We start from the raw sequence: 17,359 nt of genomic DNA, 5'->3' as shown, positions 1-17,359 counted from the left end.
AAATGTGTGTTTTGAAAACAGAGTATGCAGAAGAGCATTGCAGCGTTTATTTTGTCTTGAAAGTTCAGCAAATGCAGCTGAGTCTGATCTGACCATGTCTGTGTGGTGTTTTGAGTTTTGGTAAAAGCATATCCTGACAGTCACTTGCTGCCATAGTCAAAACTCTCCTAGTTTTCAGCAATTGGATTTAGATTTGTTTCCAGGTGACAGAAGAGACACAGATTGTTCTTTCCTCTCTCAGAAGAAAGCTCAGAGTGAGTGAGAACAGTTTTGTATCTCTTCAGAGTACATCCCACTAAAAATTGGTCTGTATTGATGAGATCCCCTCATATCCAGCTTAAACCTCCCCTGGCACAGCTCCAGCCCTTCCCTGCTGTCCCCAGGCACAGAGAGCAGAGATTGCTGCCCTGCCCTGCCCTGCCCTTCCCTGCCCTGCCCTGCCCTGCCCTGCCCTGCCCTGCCCTGCCCTGCCCTGCCCCTCGGGAGGATGCTGAGGGCCCCAGGGACGTCTCCCCTCAGTCTCCTCCTGGCTGAACAAACCAAGGGCCCTCAGCTGCTCCTCTAAAGTCTTCCCCTCCAACCCTTCCCATCTCTGCAGCTCTTTGGACACTCCAGTTGAGGTAGTTCAGGACGTGCCTATGATTCCTCTCTGGAGAGAATCACCAGAAATACCATTTCCCTGTTAAGAGGGAAAAGTGAAAATGGAAAACCAAACCAAAAAAATACACCCAACTAGTTCCTGCTGCAAAGCAGTAAAATATTAAATAATTTAGATGAGAAAAGCTGCTGGGAAGAGGAAGGGACAGGTGGACAAGCTGTTGCCAGCAGGAATTGCTTTGAAAGGAGATGAATTGTCTTGGGCTGCAGTTTGTATACAGACACTGAGTGGAGAGCCTTAAGGAGAGGGTTTTGCCACTGATTTAAAAAAAAAGGAAATTATAGTTATAATGAGCACAAAGAGTGGTTCAAGCAAATTTAAATATATATAGTAATACATTTTCTGCAAACAGTTGTTATTACTTAGCTCCTTGCATTAAGCATCAGTGGTCTGCAGGAGTGAAAACAGCATAATTTTTACATTTTCTGACATCCCAAAGAGTGCTGGGCAAGAAATGTGTAATGAGGCTGAGCTTTTTTTGGGAGAAGAAACCAGAAAATAGACAAACACATTGCTACAAATTTACAGTGATGTTTTTATATCTACTTTAAAACATTTTCTTTCCTCTCAGGAAATAGTACATTAAGGTAAAAAACCCAAGCAAGGCTTCTGCACGCTGCACTCTAAATGAAAGGGAAAAATTGACTTCTGAAGTGGTTTGGAGGTTGATAAATTTCTTACCCAAGCAGCTCACGCTGGAGGCTGAGTGGCTTTCAGCATTACTGCCTTGGACATGTGCTAGATTACAAACCCCCTGAACCTGCTGGTGCCAGGAGTTATTTCCCAGGGAGGTTAAGTGAAGAATTGCTGAAAGTTCCAGTGTTTTTCAAGGGCTGAAGTAACAGCATGCACCAGGTGTGGATTTTAGCAATCAGAAGGTTGGAGCAGCAGCTGAAATGACGTTTGAGGTGGTTCTCAGGTCCTGAATACAAAACTGTTCCTGTGTTTAATGGTTGTCAGCAAAGCAGGAGCAGACAAAGGGTGACAGTGGGGAGCTGTGGACAGCAGGAATAACAACACTGCCATCAGAGGGGTCAGGCCTCGAGGTAAACACCAGCAAAAAGTGACTTGATTTTTAGTCGGACAGAAAGATAAAAATAATACTTGTAAGTAAATAGAACTTCAAGGCTCAGATAAAAAGGGATTAAAGTTTGTCTGTTTTAAAATATTTGGGATTTCTTTTTTTCTTGCATACAAAAGCCACTAGTCTAGCAACTTTGTGACTCATTTTTAACACTTCAGTTTGTTTGCTAAGTGGAAGTTACTGGAAAATGATGTGATAATTGATCCAGTTTGGATTATAGCCAATGATTATAACCCCAGTGGGAGACATACCTTGGGAATGATCATGGAATGATCAAGTTGAGAGTAACATCAAAAAGGCAGCAAAGAAAATGTTACTGTGAAGATGGTAAACTCAGTAAGGAAGATGTCAGTAAAGATCAAACAGAGATAGGTAAACTGATGTAAAGAAAAGACATTTGAGAGTTTGTTTCTGAATTATGCTGTTGAAGAGCACAAAAGCAAATTGTTTCAGTACAAAGGAAAGTTTAAATACATGGGAACAACAGAAAGTCTGTATCATGTCTGTGGTGAAATGGAGTCAGGAAGGCAGCATAAAAAAGGACAAATGAAATTGCACAAAGAGGGATGGGAAGAGACAGAAACTTGTAGAAAAAGTACAACTAGCAAAGGGCATCACAAACAAAAAAAAAAGATAATAATTCAATAATGCTTTACCAGCAAAACCCCCTTTTTTTTACAAAATCAAGAAATGACTGAAGAGATTAAAGGGGACATTAAACCATGAGCAGATGTTTCCAAGATAGCTGGAGTATTTAATGGCTGTTTTGCCTCAATCTCCCTAAGAAGGTCAATCTGATGACAAATGCAATAAGTTGTGGAAGAAATAAACCACTTGTTAGCACTAAGAAGCTAACAAGATGGTAAGTAAAAGTCAACATGGATTTGTCAAGCACAAATCATATCAGAGCCAACTAATTTTGTTTGGTTATATGGGAATGCACCTCCTCCCTCAACAGAAGAAAAACTTGATAGAATAAAGAGATGCAGGCTGGATGAAACTGCTCTAAAGGAGCTGGAAACTGGTAGACAAAGGGCTGCAGAGTGTTATTTGTGCTAGGAAGGTGCAACAAATAGGAGATATATTTACATTGTTTGACATTTTCAGCATAATTTTGATAGGTGAAAATAAATTCAGAAAAGCAGTGAGGTTTAGATACCTATGTAATAACTTTTTTTTTCTGGGAAATGCATGGCAGTATGCATAACTTTAAAAAATTACATATTCAGAAGTGTGGTAGCAATTTTTTTTCTGAAAATAATCTTGATAAGTCCACTAACTGTCCTAGAATCCCAGAATGTTTGGGTTGGAAGGGACCTTAGAGGCCATCTCGTTCCAGCCCCCACCATGGGCAGGGACACTTTCCATGAGCCCAGGCTGCTCCCAGCCCCATCCAGCCTGGCCTTGGGCACTCCCAGGGATGGGGCAGCCACAGCTGCTCTGGGCACCTGTGCCAGGGCCTGCCCACCCCCACAGGGAGAATTTATTCCCAATATCTCATCTAAACCCACTCTGTGTGAAGCCATTCCCCCTTGTCCTCTCACTCCAGCCCTTGTCAAGAGTCTCTCTCCATCTTTCCTGTAGGCTCCCTTCAAGTTCTGGAAGGGGCAACGAGGTTACCCTGAAACCTTCTCTTTTCCAGGCTGAATAATCCCAATTCTCTCAGCCTTTTGAGTATGGAAAAGGATAAATAAATTTCCATCTTATTTTTTCTTCATAAAGTTTATATTTAAACATGTGAATGTTTTTCTTTCTGCCTGCATCCTCAACCAGTAACCCTATTTTACACACCACTGGCACTTAAAATTTTCTTGTCATCTAGAAATATCCTTAATTATGGAGAGTGAACAGAACAAAAGAGAAACTCAGATATGATTGAATTTGAAGATCTGGGTGCCTAAGCAGTAATTATGCATGGAAAATGGTGTTGTGCATATTTCTGCTGGTAACTCCTCCACTCCCACTCTCTGAGCCTTTGCCATTCCCGTTATAGCAGCGACCTCCTCGTGACTGGGCTTGGGGGCTGTGCTGATGGAGGGGCTGAGGAGCTCCACGTGGGCACTGCTCACACAGAAAGTGATCAAACCTTTTGTGAAAGTCCAGGTGTTCTCTGCAGTGTCTGCTTTAAATACCTGCCATGTCTTTGGGGTGAGACAGGATTGTAACCACTGCAACACAGCCTGGGAGTTTGGTCGGGAAACATCTATTTCAGTGTTAAAATTTAAAATGAGAAAAAATACATAAGCTTGCTCTTTAAAGCTCTTGCTAATAGGTGATACGGAAAGATGTTTTTTGTGGAAATGTTCTCAGTTTGTGGGTGGATGATGGGGAGAATGTGAGCAGTACAGTCTGTCCCAAGTCTTGTGTTAAGGATTTAGCACCATTGACAAAGCAGTTCTCGGGAGAGAAACATGGTTTGGAAACATAATTATGGACTGAAAAAATGCTCTGGGTCTGCAGCAGGATAGTTGGATTCAGCTGCTCGAAAGTCATCTGACATAAAATCATCTGCCCCTATTTTTCAAGGCTGAGTCAAAAAATGTTCAGTGGCAATGTTTGGCTGTCAGTACTGCTCTGCAGTGGGGCTTGGTGGTGACTGCAGAGGTAATGGAGGTAATGATTTCCCATTTGTAACTCATCTCTGGATCTTGGGACGCTTTCCAACCAAATTATTTTCTATGATAAAAATCAACAGACAAACGTGTAAACATTTCAAGGTACTAAAGGTGTAAAAGTGTTAGAGAACATGGTTATCAATTTAAATAAACTTCTGGGGCATGACCACGCTGGGTTTGGTTTAACCAGTGTGTGAGTGTGAGGTGTTTTCTCAAGTTGCTACTCGCTTGTACAACCTGGTCCTGTAGAAGTCACAGTGCTGCACTTGAGTGGCAGGGGGAGGCAATAAAAAGAAAATGTTTGTGCCAGTGTTTAGGGAGAGCAGAATGAAATGCACCTTTTGGAAATGCTGGATTTAGAAATGATGAATTTGTAGGGGATTTGATTTTCACTCCTTCTGTAGTAGGAGTTGTTGAGATGCAGTATTCCCAATTCAGACGTCAGAATACAAATCTGTACCAAGCTGCTGAAGGTTACCTTGACAAATTTGACAGGAATCCCTCATCTCTGTTTGTATTTCATGATGACCATTAGCTCCATGGTTCTCATCACCATTTAGTCATGGTTTTTTTTACTTCTAAACTGTCAATAGGAATGTATATCAACTTCTAAAAAATGTTAGCAGGAACAGTGTAGCTAAAATTACATTGCAATTACACATGCCATCTTGAATAATTTTCCTGTAGCACTTGCTAATGCAGACAATTACCACTCTCAGGAGCTTCCATTTCAAACACTGAGCCAACTTGTGAAATGCAATGGCAAATTTCCCACGAGTCCTTTCCCAGAAGGGCTTTGACTCCTCTCCAAGCTCTGATGTGCAGGATCAGCATCCTTGATGCAGGAACACCTGTACAGAGCAGCCCTGTGTGCCACACCAGGGCTGTAGAACTTGTAAACATTCTAGAGACCAGACTCTGCTTGGGCAGAGGGAGGTTTGGCAGCTGGGAGCAGAGAGAGGGGGCAGGTGAAATAAAAAAGAGTAAGACTGACATTAATGAGGGCAGGAAAATGAAAGAAGGGTCACTGGGTGGGCAAATATGGTTGAAGTGGAATAGCTGAAAGAGAAATTGTTAATTAATGTGGAAGGATCTGCAGTAAAAACTGTGTCAAACCAGTCTGACTGGATTCTCTTCCACGGTATGGGACTGCCCTGAAGATCCTTTTTCTGTAGAGTTTCTCTCTCAAGCAGTGGCCCTGGGAGTACTGGGACAATGTGTGGGCATTCATCCCCAGTTAATTGCTTTGAAATATTGTCATGTTCCTTTATTGCCAGTTGCTATGTAAGGAAGTAGACAATTACATTTTACTTTTATTGTGCAATGTGCGCTAAATTTTCCTTTTGTTATGTTTTTAATAGCATAACTATTTTAAAATAGAAAAGTTATCTCATTCACTGTCAGTATAATGATTTGTCTGCTGGGAAAAAATAACTTTGTATCACTCAGAATTATTTCTTTAATATTCAGAAAATTTTCCCAGGGATTTACCTTACCAACTAATGAGTTTTTTCTTTTGCTTAGTCATGAAAAAACCCATCTTTCAATTTTTGCCTGTCTTTTAGCAATCTGATCTGTTAGGATGGCTAATCCTCCATCAGCTCTCCTGTACTTTAGTTTGGTGTGGCTCTAGTATTTCAAGGGAACTATTTTTCTGAGTTCTGTGCAATAGATAATTCATAGTAATGGTAGCAGCAGGAGTTTTTCATCCTGCTCGAGGTGAACTTGCTCAAAACCTCAGCAAAATTAAGGAATATTGCTGCCCACAGCAGTGGCCCTGTCCTGGTCACTGCAGTGACCATGGGAAATCTGTGTGTCTCTGAATCTGCTGCACACGTCCTGGAACAAAGAGCCTTTGTGCTAGAATATAGAGCTTCTGGAAACCACAAGTTTTGTCATCACTGAAGACAAAACCTGTGGCGTGTTTTATAAGGATTTTTGGTGGGCAGATTTTTAGAAAAAGACACAGGAGGAGTGATGCATTTTCATTTTCCTTATTGATTGCTTCAGCTGATTTTCATTCTGTGGCTCTTTCTCTGGAATCTGCATTTGCTTGGTTTTCCTATTTATCCTGTCTTGCTAATAGTGTATGCAAAAGAAACTGCTACTATCTGGATTTGTACATGAAAGTTGCTGTAAGAGATGCAAGTGGTGTTATCAGAGATGTTAATTCATTTCAATAAAATTACTATTTTTCATAGTTCCTATGGAATTATTAATAGGTAGCTATTCCAAAGCAGGAGTTTTTACGAATATGCATCTTATTTTGTATCTCTCACCACCACCATCCTCCTTCCTCCACCATCCTCCTTCCCCCCAAGTGGGGGCTGTTTGTGTTGGAGATCAAATATGACATACAAATAGAGTTATCTGCAGGGTTATTTTGATTTTGAAGTTGTTAACAGGAAGAAATCAATGAGTTGCAGGCATTGGAACTTCCTCCCTTTTCCTGCTGAGGAGGAATGACAATGTGTCATGAACACACACAGCTGGAAGAAATTCTGCTCTTGAGGGGCAGCAGGGAAATCTGTGTTGTTTAAATGTCTAAGTGAGCTCAGAGGAAACACTTCCAAGTAATTTTCTGTCTGTAGGAAGGCCTAGTGTATGGAATCCTCTCATTACTCTTGAGCTTTTTCTCTGGCAAAATTCCCCCTCAAAAGCCGGCTCTGTGTTCCTGACAGAAATTGCCACGTGCGAAGCTCTTGTGGAGCAAGAATTAAATGTGACAGCTGCTGTATCAGACCTCAGAACCATTAGCTTCTCCCAGGGTAGAGCTGGTGATAAAATCCTTATTCTACAAAATACCAGTAATCCAAAATTAGAAGTCTTCCCTGCAAAGCTTCCCTCACCTGCCACCTGGCAGGGTCACTCTGCCTTGCCTTCCACTAGTTAAAATCTCCAGCACTGTGGAATTGCACTAGGTGATTGAAGTCTCTCTCTTTTTTTTTTTCTTTTTGAAACAGAAGCCTTTTCTAATTGACAGAATTCCTTTCAGGAACAAAAATATGCACCTTTCATGATGGAAATAAGAGAAAAATCCTCATGATGGTGTCAAATGTTCAAGCGTGGCAGAGTCACGAGAAGTCAAGGAGAATGTAATTGGTGCTTAGCTCCCTTTCCCCTGCAAGCCTCAATAACATTTTAACATTGTGGTGGTTTTCCCTTGAATGTGGCAAGAGAAATGACAGGTAGTTATTTTCACTATTTTCTGTTTCCATGGAAACCCAATGTTTGCAGTAACAGTCTTACTGTAAGCTCTGTAATCCTCCCCCGGGGCTTCTCACCGATGTGGTAATTTAATAATTCATGAGCATTAAGCCTGAATTTGCTGGGAAGCAAACTGTGTTGCTTGGAGCCGTTTTCTCAGGGCCAGATTCATTTCCCTCAAAGATTTGGTGTTCTTTTCTCTAAGATGTCTTTATAAAATACACTGCATCAACCAAAGCAGTGTACTGTGCCTCAGTTGTTTGTGAAAGCGGGGTTATTGCAGAGCTGCTGGACAAGGCAGCTCGGAAAAGAACTCTCCTGCCTCCCCCCAACCAAAGAAAAGGAGAAAACCAAAGACACTCCGTGAGCACTGGCCTGGAGAGGAAGATTTTGAATAGTCCATGAGTCACTGTTGAGACAGTGAGCAAACGGAGAGTTCAGCTCCTGTCCCAGGGCTCAGCAATCCATCATGACCGCTGTCCATGATGGATTGCTCAGACACTGCTGGGAGCTGGGAGAGGCTGCTGGTTTGCACTGGGAGAGGCTGCTGGTTTGCACTGGGAGAGGCTGCTGGTTTGCCCTGGGAGAGGCTGCTGGTTTGCCCTGGGAGAGGCTGCTGGTTTGCCCTGGGAGAGGCTGCTGGTTTGCCCTGGGAGTGGGAATTGAGTTCTGCACACACACAGGTCTGTTCTGCACATATGCTCTGGCTCCCTGTCACACTCACACTGAGAGCAGAGACCATTCTGTGGAGCTCTGGGAGATTTTGTTATTAGGTCAGTCTTACAGCAGCTGTAAGGACCTAGATTTTTTTCCAAGCGGATGAGCAAAAATTAGCAACTCGGAAAGATAAAAATGATGAACAGAAAATAAACTTGAAAAGCTTTTTCAGAGGGTACTCCTACTGCTGAAATCATCTTTCAAGAGTAAAACCCATTATTTTTCACAATGGGAAATTACTGAAATGTCGATATAGGTGCGTGCTTTCTTCATGAACATGAGACCATGCTCATGAAATAAAGTTCAGAGGGCCTGAAGTGAGGCTTTTTTCCTTTTTAGAAAGTTCCTACAGGGTGTTCTCAAAAGCATCAGGCTGCAGTGCTGTCCTGATGTGACCCTTTCAGTCACTGACTGTGATAATATTCTTGCAGTTGACAAACTCGAGATATTTGGACAAATTTCCAAATGCCAACGGAATGAAAATAAAAGTCTAATTTTTTCTTGTGTGAAGTTGTGCAAGCAAATATGAGAAGCCTCATGTGGTTATCATTAACTGTATTGCAGGGTGCAGCACAAATGGAAAGCCAGGACAGCAGAGCCCAGTTTTCCCTCAGCCTCCAAACAGTTTGGTGGGGAGCAGTAATTGCTTTCTGGAGAAGTGGCTAATGCTGCTGCCCCGGGGCTTTAAAATTTCTGCTCTGCTGGGTCAGTGCACTTCTCCTTTGATACAGGAACAGCTTCTCAAGTTAAACCATGCAAATATTAGCTTGTCCAAACTGGAAGGTTTTGAGGCCATGGTGCAGCTTTCTCTCCCCTTCCCACACCAAGCCCCAGGGATCTTTTTCATGGTGTTTCTCTCCTAACTTAACTCCTGTTTTGAAACAAGCTCCTTTTTTTTTTTTTTTTTGCATCTTTAAGAAAATGCTCTGATCCTATACCAGTAATTCCTAACAAAATTCCATTGATCTGGTCAGCATACTGTCCTTGTAGAGCTTGTACACACAGGGGCAGGAGGAATGCAGCATTTGATGGCACTGATGAAGTAAACTGCCCGAAATACGGTGTGCATAGCAAGACTGGGGTGTTTTGAACGGAAATGTTGGCAAGGTTTAGTTGCCAGAGAGTGACCAGCTCATGCCAAGCTCTCTCCTGGATGGCCTGTGTGGAGCTTGTTCTTGAGGTTTATCTGGGACAAAATACAGTGGATTTACAGCAGCATCTTCAAATGTTCATGGTGCTCGTATGTCAGCTCAGATCTTACTCTGGAATTATTGTCAGGCATGTTAACATTCTTTAAAGAGGAGACTACAGATTTTTCAGAGATGGAGAATGGGGAGGAAATTCAACAGTATCATGTTTATAATTTATTTTTAACCAGTAGGACTGAAGGGAGATGAGCTGTCCTGGCTAGGCAAGTGTTTGTAGCTCGTTCCTGCAAACTTGTGGCTTCTGTGCCAGCACTTTCAGATTTTTGTTCCTGAGTTTGTGTTTTGCATGCAGGTACGGTTTTACATGAGACTAAAAGTGTCAGACAGAAACCTAGGGAGACACCAAGTTGTTATATCATCTTTTCTGCTACCACGTTACCACTTCCCCTGAGCACTTCTACATATGTCATGGACTAATATGTATTTTTATAATAACTTGTGTTCTGAGAAGGGGTTGGCTACATGCTAAATTCGGAAAACACAATTAAATACAGCTAATGAGAAAGGACTGAGATATTTTTAATAATATTGGGGGTTTTCAGCATTCCCCCGGTTTGCTCTGGAAATAAGAAGCACTGAGGAAAATAAGAAAAATTAGGGAGCATTTATACTTATTCCCTTTCAGTGATACATTGGAATGGAGAGGGTGAAGGAGGTTTTGTTTCTGGGAGAAATAGCTGCTAGACCATTGTTTAAGGCAAGGGAAAGGTGTAAGATATAAGGTTTCAGCCTAAGGAGAATGCAGCCCTAATGTGCTGCTGTCCCTGCTTCAGAAAACCAATCTCCTATGCTTTGTTAAAGAATTAATTTTTTTAGTCCATGTTTTTTATCACCAGAATCCAATTCAAAGAGAAAATTGATCTGCAGCCTCTCTGCAGACCTCCACAGCTTTGGCATTATACATCTATTAATGCTGTACCTGCATTCCCAGAGTGATGATTAGTCAGGATTTTTGCTTTTAAACACCCCAGCAATGAAATGTGCCCGTGAATGACTGCAAGGGGCTCACCAGTCCAGCCCAGGCTCTTTGGCAGCCCTTTGCTTTTGTTGTCATCTTCACACGTTGTGCGAAGAACACCACAAACAAACCTCAACAACAAAAACTCCCTGTGGGCACAGAGCCATCCTGCTCACCCCACAGTGAATTTTGTCCCTGTTTGCCCCCTTTTTCATACTGAAAATGCAGCATCCCAAACCATTGATGGCTTCCTTCCTTTCTGAGAGGTCAGTATGGTCCTGCCTTTCAGTCACTTTGGGGCAGCCAAGAAGTGAGACACTACACCCTTTTCATTTTCCTCCTTTTCAAGGGAATGAACAAGAAGCTGTTTGACTTGGCTTGTCAGAGCAGTGGTTCTTGTATTTGAGTAGCTGTAGCAATTACTAATCATGAGGGTGATTGTAAACCCTGGCTTCGTGCTGCACAAGAGGTGGTTTCACTGTAATGTGAATTAGCACAGGAGGAGATGCTGCAATTAGAGTAATTGGAGCTTACTTATAGCATATAGGAGCAAGAGGAATAAATAAGCTTTTGTTTAAGATACTACTTCTGGTGTGGCACGTCTTAGGTCTGAGCTCAGCAGGTTTAAATGTTATTTTTTTTCTTTCTTTTGATGCATTTATCTCCAGTTTTCTGCAAAAGAACTGATTTTGGTGTATATTCAGAATAGCTGAAAACTTTTATTGGATTGTTGGTTTTGGTTGTGGGTGTGCTGTGGGTTTTTTTGGTTTTGGGCAGCAGTAGGATCAAGCAGTCAGATTGCATCTCAGTACTTCCCATGCTTCATTTCCACCACTCATTTGGCAGTTGTAACTACTGGGTTTTTAATTAATTTCCACGTGGAGTTTATTCAGATTTGATATTTCAGTCTTACTAAATTAATATTGCCTAGATTTTGTGCATGGTCTTGTCCTTGTGCAGAAGCTTGAGAAAAAGACACACTGGAGACTCAACTTTTTCCAAGGACGTAGCTCTTAAAAGAAGAAATTAAGATACTGAATTCCCATTAAGTTTCCTGACCCTGAATGGGTGTATTTTTGTCTAAAAGCAGACCTGCAGTGATAGATGAAGGCAGTGGATTTTCAGGTCATTGGAAACAGGGTTATTCTTCCAGATTTGCTTTGACATAGAAATAAATTTACAGTTGTAAAACGGGAAGCAGCTGAATTACTTTCATAATGTGGGTCACCAGTGTAAAAAGGTTCCAGTCCTATTCCAGGGACCATTCCAGGGATCCTGAGGTGTCAGCACCAGTGAGACCTTAGTAGAATAAAAACAGAATAGCAGAATAATCGTAAACTGTTGTTGGTCAGTAGTAATATCAAAGATAAAAGGAATGTGGAAGATGAGAAAAAACCCCACAGGTTTAGGAGAATTGTGCAAGGAGAAGAGGGAGAACTGGGGCTGGCTTGGTCCTTGGGGGGCCTCTTGGCCCTGCTGCCCTGTCCCTGCCCCCTGTCTGTGGATCTCCTTTGGCCAAACGCCCCTTCCTGTTCCACAGCTCTCAAATGCTGCATTGACTCCAAGTCCCTTTAATTATTTACTCACACAAGCTCAAGAGGACTCAGGGGAGGGCTGGAAATTAAAGGAGGGAATGTAAAGGTTGTTACTGCAGTGGTGCTGGAGTAAGGGAGCAGTGGTCAATGGGCAGGGGAGAGAGGGGGTGGCTGCTTCCCTTCTTGAAAAGCACTGGAACAGGGGGCAGGAACCAGATCTTCTCCGTGGCTTTAACAAGGAAAAGATGAATTGCAAATTTTAAAAGATTTCCACTTATTAATGAAGGAAAACCTTGCAAGAGACCATCAAGTGAGTCTCCAGAATATCCCTCTTTGGGTGCTTTAAAAGCACACTAAGCAATACAGCTTTTGTTAATGAATGAAACCCATACAGACAGCTCAGCTCAAAGACCTGTCAGCCCCTTCCCTGCCATTGTCCAAGGGACAGTCTGCACAGGATTTTGTGGCACACACTATTGCATTCAGCTCCTCTATTAAAATGAAACGCTCAGCAGAGCTGCAATAATAATTTAAAAAAACCCAGTTTTGAAAGTTCAGGACTATACCTCACTGGAAATTTGAAATATAATATGTAACATTGATTTATGTATTAGGTAGACAGAGGTAGCTATGAAGATGGAATGTTGTTGTAATGTGACTGTCAGTGTAATATTGTGAAGTTCTGGCATTGTCTTGCTCTCCACTTAACACATCACAAAATTCTCACTGAAAGAATGGATTTTACCATGTCATTAAAGCATCTGGAAAAATGTTCTGAGCTTACTGACAGCTCAAAAGAATTATCAAATATCTGTTTCTTATGGATTTCTTTGTGGCATTTCAGCAGTCTCTGAGATTATAAGCATTGGTAGCAAATTAATTAAAATTGTAATTATTCCATGTAATTTTGTATAGACCAGTGAATACTGTTTTATAGACTTTGGAATTATAGCAACCACTGCATCATTTTTAATAAAACCCAATTCTAGCTGTATTTTTCTGTTGAAGAATGTACAGGAAAAGCTCATTGTTTTTTTCCCATTGTTTGTTTTTCAGTGAGAGGTTCATGGTGAGGTTAAACAAGAACGGAGGGCCCAGGAATCCAGAGAAGATCGATCGAATGTGTGCACTTTTCACAGTACGTGTCTGTTCCCTTTCTTCTCCCCTCACAGGAGAGGGGTTGGAGGTTCCTGGGGGGAAGGAAACTCAGTTCTCCCTCTCCAATATAATCAGAACAGAAATAGTTGCTAAGTTTTGTTACGGTTTTGACTAAATATTAACATAGAAAGTGCTAGAAAGTGCATAGAATGTGCTTCTAAATTATTTCTATGGCTAAGTGAATATTCTGAAGTGCTTGCATTTGTTCCTGTAGATAGTGTGAAATTTTGAATATTTTCATTGGATGTGCTGTGCTCTTTGATAACAGAGCATAGGAAAAGGCTGTGATGGCCTGAACATAAAACAAAGCACTTTTTTTCTGAATGAAAATCAGACAAGTTTTATCCCTTATCCTGCCCCTGCATGGCCTTGTCAGAAATCCCTTCTGTGCTGGTCTTGTGTTTAAAATTCCCTCAGAATCAAGTGTCAGACCATCATTTTATCTGCTCCTTCTTCTCAGAAAGAATATGAAAATCTGGAGACACTGAACCTTAACAACCCCTCACAGAATAACAGTAAGGAATGTCAGATCCCAGGTGTGATCCTCACCTCCCCTCGTGACTCACCTTCAGCCAGTGCACAGCCTGGGAGCTCTGTAGCAGAAGTTCTTCTCCTTCAGTGAAGAAGAAAGATCCAGAGATTTGTTTCTGGCAGGGACACCCTGAGGTCAGGCAGGGCTGGACACTGAACCAGGCACAGTCCCCAGCACTGCTCCCTTCTCTCCCTTAGGGAGGCAGCAGAATTCTCCTCTTGGGGATCAGAACAGATCCAGGTGGAGGACGCTGAGTTCTGTATGTAGGAGATGCAGTCCAAAAGCAGCGCTGACCTGGGTGCTGACATCAGTAGCAGTTCTGGGTTTGGCACCATCAGTGAAGTGCTGCCAGCTGATTACACCTCAGCAGGGGTGACAGTGTCACCCCAGGGATGGTGACGCAAACCCAGAGCCTGGCCCTGCTGAGAGAGGGTAGGCAGGGGTTTAGGTTCAGCACTGGAATCCCAGTCAGATGAAAGGCAGGAGTGCAGCATTAGGAGCTGCCCTAAGGAATATTCCCAAAAGGCAGCACAGACTTTGTATCAACTTTGGCACTTTCTGGCCTCTGAAGTTCATCAATTTGGAAAAGATTTTCGGCCTCCAACTCCACCCTAACTGATACAACACAACTTGGGGTCATGGAACAAGTGTCCTGTTTCTCTCTGTGTGGTGAACTGTATGAAAGTTTTGCTCTGGTGATCTGCAAACCAGCCCTTATGCCCTTTAACAATAATGATAAATTACAGCCAGGGCCATGACATAGTTCCAGGAGACACCTGCTGCATGTTCTGAGTAGGGCCAGTGCAGCCCCAGAGCAGGCAGCCCTGGGATTGCAGATATCTGCCAGTGCAGCCCCAGTGCTGACCAGAGAGATCTCCTGAGCTCCCTTTCCTATCACTGTGCCAAAATACCAAAAGTCCTGCACTCCCAGCTCTCCAGGGTGCTCACCCTCCCATCCCTGGCTGGTGGAGGGGCTTAGACTCCCTCCCTCATCTGTTATAGAATGTGTAGTCTAAATAAAAAGAATTATAACGAGTGTATACTCAATGTAACAGGAATTAGAACTGGAAAAATTATCTGTGCAAAAAATCTCACATTTCTAAAAGAGTATTTTTCATCGATGTCTTCAAGAACTTTCCAAAGTGTGTAGTAAAACAGCAATAAATATTTGCCTTTTTGAATAACCATTTTATCTGCGGTGGTTCTATCTTATCATAATTTCTTAATTATGAAATGCTTTTAAGATAAGATACCTCTGTGATTTTCAGGTCTGCTCCCAAGCCTGTGTTCATCTTGACTTTAAATCTATTTATTTATTTCCTTGCCCTCCCTCACCACACTGCAGTATCTTTCTAAAACTCTCATCCTTCCCCAAGGCAAGCAGCCCATATCTTAGATAATGCAAGGGATCCCTGTCTTTTCCTGCTCTCTCTGTTACTTCTAAGGGTTCAGCTGTCTCCTTGTGTAAGACATGAAATTCACCCAGGCTTTGGTTTTACGTCTGCTGTCATTTCATAGCAAAGGTGAGGAACTGCTTGCTGTGGAGATCAAAGCTCACTCAAGCAAACCTCAGCCTGTGCACATGTTAGAAACGTTCCTGGGTCTGAATTAAAAAGGAATTACACTGTATAAGGTTGTTATTTTTGTTCAATACTTTATTCTCTGTATCCTATAAGGCTGGCAGCTGAATGAAATAACTAATTAGTTGCAGACAGGTATCCTTGATTGCAGTGGTTTGGGGGTGGTTGTGATGGTTTGGGGTTTTTAACACACAACAGACCTTTCTAGAGACCAGCATTGCAAAGAACTCACCACTGTTGTAGAGTAAATCTCTTCCATACCCAATAAAGCCAGGAAAATTTAGGGGTGGTTTTCTAAAAAAGCCATTCAGTTAGAATTATAATGAAATTATGTTGCATATCAGGCAGTGTCATTTAGGAAGCTCAGAAGGATGTGGGTGATACCCACCCTGTGGATGCAGTCCTAATAATAACCAGTAAATGTAGTTCATCCTCTCCTGGTCCTGGGAGATGTACAAGGATTCTCTGCAGAGGAATTACCTGAAAACTTCCTCACAGGGGCTGGGGCTTTTGGTTGTTTGGCCCTGTCATAGTAAGAATTTCTTGCCTTATAAAAGCCTGTGCTGTACAAAGCTGTACAAACTGAAATGCAAGGCCATCTGGGCCCACATTTTTTGTCTTTTGCCCGTGACACAGTACATTTGTGAAATTGGAAAAGCAACTAAAGTGTGAACCCATCAATATGTTCATGCCTTGCCGTTTTCTGATGTTTTGACAGCTGCCCTTTGAAAAAATAACTCTTTAAATTGCTGTTAATTAGAACTGGTAATCTGATGGTCTAATAAAATTCCCCCTGTCAAAGCACAGATATTTTCAGGAATCTATTGCTCTTGGGGCATTAAGTATTACCTCCAAGATTTTTGCTTTTTGACATGTCTTGTCAAGCGTGACTGAGATAGAACTATGTCAGATCCCTTTTAGTGTGGAACTTCATGTGTCCAAGACATGCAAAATAAAGGCTACCATATGTTTCCCTGGTATACTGGGTGATGGAGAAAGCCTAGAAAGTGTGTTCCCTTCTTGGTGCAGCAGCAGAATCGAGGAGGAAATGCTGAGGATGGGTTAATGTAGCTTCATTTTTTGGCTCTGGAGAGACAGGTCTGCTGGTTAGCAGCATCCCAAGCAGTGGCTGTGCAGCTCCCTGCATATGCTGCCCTGGGAAATACAGAGCTGCTTTTAGAGAGCAAGGAGATACAGCCATGAATTTATTACTTCCCTGCTGTGATTAGCTATGTTACACAATTGGGAAGGGACTGAAACTGCTCCTTGGGATAAATTCCCTTTATGCCTAGCTCTGAGTCACTGTGCCAGCTTTTACTGGGCTGTGTGGCACCGTGATCTGGAGCTGCATTGCCATCATAATCTCACTACTTGGGGTCTGGGTTCTCAAGTCACATGGGAAAGAAATTCCCTGTGCATTTAAGGGTCATGTTTTAGCTCTCAGCAAAATGCAGGTTATAATTCCAAATTGGTTCAGATTAGGAATAACAGATCTTAGATGCCCACAGTTTATATTTCCTCCCCTCTTTATGTAAAAATAGCATTATTTCCTTTTATAGTGGTTATAATACCTTGTAGTTGAGAAGCTTTTTAAAGAAATCCACGAGATTTTATCTGAATCAGAGACGAGTCCAGTTAATTTTGTGTCAGTAGTACCTGACAGTGAGGTGACAGCAGAGAAAGAAGCAGCAGCTGTTGCTGTAGAGCACGAGGAGCCTTTTTGCATTAGTCCAAAACAGAGATGAATATTCTCCCAGTACAGAAGATCTGTTTAAAGTCTGCTCTGGGAGGTGAGTGGATAGGGAAAACTGAGCTTTTAGGAAGAAAGGTTTCTTAGACCTTTACTGTAACTCAAAAAAGATAAAAAGGCAGGAGGAATCTCTCAGAAGTTGCTGTTTGTTTATGAAACTATCAATGAAAACTACAACATACCAAGGACCATGCAACTAAGGTGGCTTCTGACATGTGAATGCAAAATGCTGCAGTAATGAATTACTGAAAAGTGTCCTATGTGTAATTTCTTAATTTATTTCTTTATTTCTAAATTTTTGTCAGAGTCAATAATGCTTATTTATCTTCATTACCTTCAACTTCCCTTTTGCTCTTC

General features: G+C 42.0%; 2 protein-coding genes across 2 annotated transcripts in view; one reads left to right on the top strand and one right to left on the bottom strand.

Moving 5' to 3' along the window:
• The window catches only part of DCAF1 (DDB1 and CUL4 associated factor 1), a 321,374-nt gene that overhangs the window by 148,926 nt on the left and 155,089 nt on the right, over window positions 1-17,359 (bottom strand). The window lies entirely within an intron of this gene.
• DOCK3 (dedicator of cytokinesis 3) overlaps window positions 1-17,359 on the top strand; it is a 155,746-nt gene that overhangs the window by 47,755 nt on the left and 90,632 nt on the right. The window contains exon 7 of the mRNA XM_063411958.1: window positions 13,039-13,120. Within this exon, the coding sequence (XP_063268028.1) occupies window positions 13,039-13,120 (82 nt within the window). The remainder of the gene's footprint in view (window positions 1-13,038; window positions 13,121-17,359) is intronic.

Source organism: Prinia subflava, chromosome 14 (assembly GCF_021018805.1).
Source record: "Prinia subflava isolate CZ2003 ecotype Zambia chromosome 14, Cam_Psub_1.2, whole genome shotgun sequence".
NCBI classification, from domain to species: Eukaryota; Metazoa; Chordata; class Aves; order Passeriformes; family Cisticolidae; genus Prinia; species Prinia subflava.
Note: the sequence above shows the minus strand (reverse complement) of the source record. Positions and strands in the feature narration are given on the sequence as shown.